The 5,368-nt window shown below is 42.9% G+C and overlaps 1 protein-coding gene across 1 annotated transcript in view; it reads left to right on the plus strand.

The window, feature by feature from the left end:
* Positions 1-596: 596 nt before the first annotated feature.
* The window catches only part of LOC311138563 (zinc transporter ZIP12-like), a gene marked incomplete at both ends in the record, with an annotated part of 12,637 nt that continues 7,865 nt past the window's right edge, over positions 597-5,368 (plus strand). The window contains one exon of the mRNA XM_084173305.1: positions 597-866. Within this exon, the coding sequence (XP_084029431.1) occupies positions 597-866 (270 nt within the window). The remainder of the gene's footprint in view (positions 867-5,368) is intronic.

Raw genomic sequence — 5,368 nt, forward strand, 5'->3', positions numbered from 1 at the left:
GTATCCACTCGGGCGAGTTTCTCCAGCCATTTTGCACTTGTCTCATTACCAACATACTGTAGCAGGCTCTGTCCACATGGAGCAATTACTGTATTTAAACTGAAAGCTCTTCCCTTTATGCTCCCTCCCCTGTCCCCCTCTCTTTCTCCCCTTCTCGCACCCTCTCCCTGCCCTCAGTTCTTTCTCACTTGCTTGCACTAATCCCTTTGTTGTGGAGGACTGAGGGGCCAAGGCTCTTGGCTGACTGGCCATCCCTGTGTAATGGGGGCTAATTCGGGTGAAGGGCGCCCAGCCAGCCCTCCTGCTGGCCATCCTCTACTAGATTAGGCGGGCGGGTCCACTTTTAACGCCTCCCTCAGCCCAAACACATTCTCTCTCTCCTTGCTTCTGGCCTCGCTAAGAACACTCCTTTCTCTCTCTAACTCTCTTTCTCAGTCTGTCTTTCTCAATCCTATTTTCCCTGCCTGATAAAACTTTTCTCTTCCTCTCTGTCTTTGTCAAACTCTTTGCTGCACTCTCTCCTTCTCTCTCTTTCCTCTCCTCCTTGTCGTCTCTCCATCCAACCCTAAGTTAGTGGCAGGGGTCCCAGCAGGGAGATGGGGGTCCCAGGTGGGACCATGAGGTTCTGGGGCCATGCTGTCCCCACGTTGCTCCTTCTACCCCTGTGTCTGCTGGGGAGGATCGTGGAGGGCCAGGCCCCGGAACAGGGCAAGGAGGGGGGCTACCTGCAGGAGGCCATCAGGGCTCTACAACTTGGGTCTCAGACCCAGCTCCAGAGGGACCAGACAGGGGTCCTACTCTCCACTGTCCTCCAGGCTGTGCACTGTGCAGAACGGATTGGGGGATCGCAGGAGCTCTGTGACAGGGTAAGACCTAGAATGTTCTATGACATCCAACTGTTACTCTCTATCTGTTATGGGGTTCTATGCATAACATTCTACTATATGACACTTTTATTCCAGTTAAGGTTTTAATACAAAAAATAACATTAACATTAACAGCAATTACTACCACAGTAGATACGATCTGCATTGACTCCTGTCTGTTCATTCTGGCAACCCTGCTTGTCATGGTTGGAATGTGAGTGTGTGGAGGCTTAAGGCCTTGACCCCTATGCAGCACTCATGCTGAGTGGTTTTAGAGGTCCCTCAATTTGTCAGAACACCACATAAAAATGTGGTCTGTGAGGCACAGGGTTTCTGTGTGTCTGTATGGGTGGGATTACAGTGTGTGTGTGTGTGTGTGTGTGTGTGTGTGTGTGTGTGTGTGTGTGTGTGTGTGTGTTAGAAGCCCTGAATGGAGGTCTCATTTGAACAGGGATTTAGAAATTAGGAAAGCAACTCATTCATTAGAAAAGGACTCTTATTACCCTGAAACATTGTGTATTGAAAATATTTGCAAGGGTTAATGCTTTGCCCACTCTCTTGCCCTTGTGTGCTTGTGTGTTAATGTGTTTGTCTGGCCAGGGCTATATTCACACTAACACAAAGCCCCTCATTTCACAAGGAGCCATTGAAAGGGTAAAACAGGCCTATTATCAGACAATGAAGGGAGAGAAAGAGAAGAAAGTATGTGAATTACATGGATTCAGTTTTCTTTCACAGGGGTTAAAGCATATTACTGTACCTCTTACTGTACCACAGAACAAAATGTTCACTGTGACAAAGAACATGCCTTGGATCTTTACCACAAACTGTTTGCTTGTTGGCTTTTAGTCCTTTTTGTCAAATGTACAGATTTCTTATTAATCACTCTGTTCATATTCACTGATGGCTGGTCAATTTGATCTGGATCAAAATTAGTTACAGTAAATCCACTTGTACCGATTCCATGGCACAGGGTGTATGAGTTGATATATAAAATGACGCAAGATTCAAGACTTTGTGCCTTTCATCTAAAATGATTGTACAGAATTCTTGCCACCAACAAAATGTTGAATATTTGGGGCATAAATGGGGCATAAATGTTGATTTTGTTGTGAGGATACAGAATCAATAGACCATTTGTTCTGGTATTGCTCTCAGGTAGCCTGTTCCTGGTCTCAGGTTCAGGAATGGCTGAAAAAGCATAACATTAATCTAAAATTAACCCTAGAAATAGCATTGTTGGGAGATCTGGAGAGACCTGGTCAGTCAATTACTAATATACTAATAGTCTTAGTAAAAGTATTTATCTATCTTTAATTCGCAATCTGTGGATTCTATTCGATTAGATAGATTCAAATTGTATGTTAAACATCACAGCATAGTTGAAAGATATACACCACCAGTCAAAAGTTTTAGAACACCTACTCATTCAAGGGTGTTTCTTTATTTTTTTACTATTTTCTACATTGTAGAATAATAGTGAAGACATCAAAACTATGAAATAACACATATGGAATCATGTAGTAACCAAAAAAGTGTTAAACAAATCAAAATATATTTTATATTTGAGATTATTCAAATAGCCACCCTTTGCCTTGATGACAGCTTTGCACACTCTTGGTATTCTCTCAACCAGCTTCACCTGGAATGCTTTTCCAACAGTCTTGAAGGAGTTCACACATATGCTGAGCACTTGTTGGCTGCTTTTCCTTCACTCTGCAGTCTGGCTCATCCCAAACCATCTCAATTTGGTTGAGGTCGGGGGATTGTGGCGTTCAGGTCATCTGATGAAGCACTCCATCACTCTCCTTCTTGGTAAAATAGCTCTTACACAGCCTGGAGGTGTGTTGGCTCATTGTCCTGTTGAAAAACAAATGGTAGTCCCACTAAGCGTATCGCTGCAGAATGCTGTGGTAGTCATGCTGGTTAAGTGTGCCTTGAATTCTAAATAAATCACAGACAGTGTCACCAGCAAAGCATCCCCACACCATAACACCTCCTCATCCATGCTTTACGGTGGGAAATACACATGTGTACACACTGCTAGTAGATTGTATGTTTTAATATTCAATAATAAAAAATAAACATCAAAATAAAAAATCCACAGAGGGGTTGGGTTAAATGCGTTAGACACATTTCAGTTGAATGCATTCAGTTGTCCCCCTTTCCCTTTCCTCTCACTTGGGAAAGTCAGCTGTACTGTAGTCATTTCTGCCTAGGGTTGCAAAGCTACCAGTAGTTTACCAAAGTTACCGGAATCTTCAGTAATTTTGGTAATTAACAGAAAATATATGGCAATAAATTGTAACTTTGGTAATTTAGACTTGAATAATAAATACAAAAATCTATTCATATATATATATATATATATATATATATATATATATATATATATATATATAGTGGGGAGAACAAGTATTTGACACACTGCCGATTTTGCAGGTTTTCCTACTTACAAAGCATGTAGAGGTCTGTAATTTGTATCATAGGTTCACTTCAACCGTGAGAAACGGAATCTAAAACAAAAATCCAGAAAATCACATTGTATGATTTTTAAGTAATTAATTTGCATTTTATTGCATGACCTAAGTATTTGATCACCTACCAACCAGTAAGAATTCCGGCTCTCACAGACCTGTTAGTTTTTCTTTAAGAAGCCCTCCTGTTCTCCACTCATTACCTGTATTAACTGCACCTGTTTGAACTCGTTACCTGTATAAAAGACACCTGTCCACACACTCAATCAAACAGACTCCAACCTCTCCACAATGGCCAAGACCAGAGAGCTGTGTAAGGACATTAGGGATCAAATTGTAGACCTGCACAAGGCTGGGATGGGCTACAGGACAATAGGCAAGCAGCTTGGTGAGAAGGCAACAACTGTTGGCGCAATTATTAGAAAATTGAAGAAGTTCAAGATGACGGTCAATCACCCTCGGTCTGGGGCTCCATGCAAGATCTCACCTCGTGGGGCATCAATGATCATGAGGAAGGTGAGGGATCAGCCCAGAACTACACGGCAGGACCTGGTCAATGACCTGAAGAGAGCTGGGACCACAGTCTCAAAGAAAACCATTAGTAACACACTACGCCGTCATGGATTAAAATACTGCAGCGCATGCAAGGTCCCCCTGTTCAAGCCAGCGCATGTCCAGCCCCGTCTGAAGTTTGCCAATGACCATCTGGATGATCCAGAGGAGGAATGGGAGAAGGTCATGTGGTCTGATGAGACAAAAATAGAGCTTTTTGGTCTAAACTCCACTCGCCGTTATTGGAGGAAGAAGAAGGATGAGTACAACCCCAAGAACACCATCCCAACCATGAAGCATGGAGGTGGAAACATCATTCTTTGGGGAAGCTTTTCTACAAAGGGGACAGGATGACAGCACCGTATTGAGGGGAGGATGGATGGGGCCATGTATCGCGAGATCTTGGCCAACAACCTCCTTCCCTCAGTAAGAGCATTGAAGATGGGTCGTGGCTGGGTCTTCCAGCATGACAACGACCCGAAACACACAGCCTGGGCAACTAAGGAGTGGCTCCGTAAGAAGCATCTCAAGGTCCTGGAGTGGCCTAGCCAGTCTCCAGACCTGAACCCAATAGAACATCTTTGGAGGGAGCAGAAAGTCCGTATTGCCCAGCGACAGCCCTGAAACCTGAAGGATCTGGAGAAGGTCTGTATGGAGGAGTGGGCCAAAATCCCTGCTGCAGTGTGTGCAAACCTGGTCAAGACCTTCAGGAAACATATAATCTCTGTAATTACAAACAAAGGTTTCTGTACCAAATATTAAGTTCTGCTTTTCTGATGTATCAAATACTTATGTCATGCAATAAAATGCAAATTAATTACTTAAAAATCATACAATGTGATTTTCTGGATTTTTGTTTTAGATTCCGTCTCTCATAGTTGAAGTGTACCTATGATAAAAAGTACAGACCTCTACATGCTTTGTATGTAGGAAAACCTGCAAAATCGGCAGTGTATCAAATACTTGTGCTCCCCACTGTATATACTGAACAAACATACTGTATAAATGCAACATGCAACAATTTCAAAGAGTTACAGTTCATAAGGAATTCAGTCAATTGAAATAAATAAATTAGGCCCTAATCAATGGATTTCACATGACTGGGCAGGGGTGCAGCCATGGGTGGGCCTGGGAGGGCATAGGCCCACCCACTTGGTAGCCAGGCCCACCCACTGGGGAGCCAGGCCCAGCCGATCAGAATTTGTTTTTCCCCACAAAAGGGCTTTATTACAGACAGAAATACTCCTCAGCACCTGTCAGGAGGATGGATTATTTTGGCAAAGGAGAAATGCTTACTAACAGGGATGTAAACAAATGTGTGTACAAACTTTGAGAAAATGTTTCAGCTCATGAAACACTTTACATGTTGCGTTTATATTTTTGTTCAGTGTAGTATTCACTTTTTATGTCTGTGTCCATATTGTCCATGAGTTTCTAGTAGATAGACGATATGGTCCAAGAGAAAATAGCCTA

This window comes from Coregonus lavaretus (genome assembly GCF_964263955.1).
Source record: "Coregonus lavaretus genome assembly, chromosome: 2".
Taxonomy (NCBI): Eukaryota; Metazoa; Chordata; class Actinopteri; order Salmoniformes; family Salmonidae; genus Coregonus; species Coregonus lavaretus.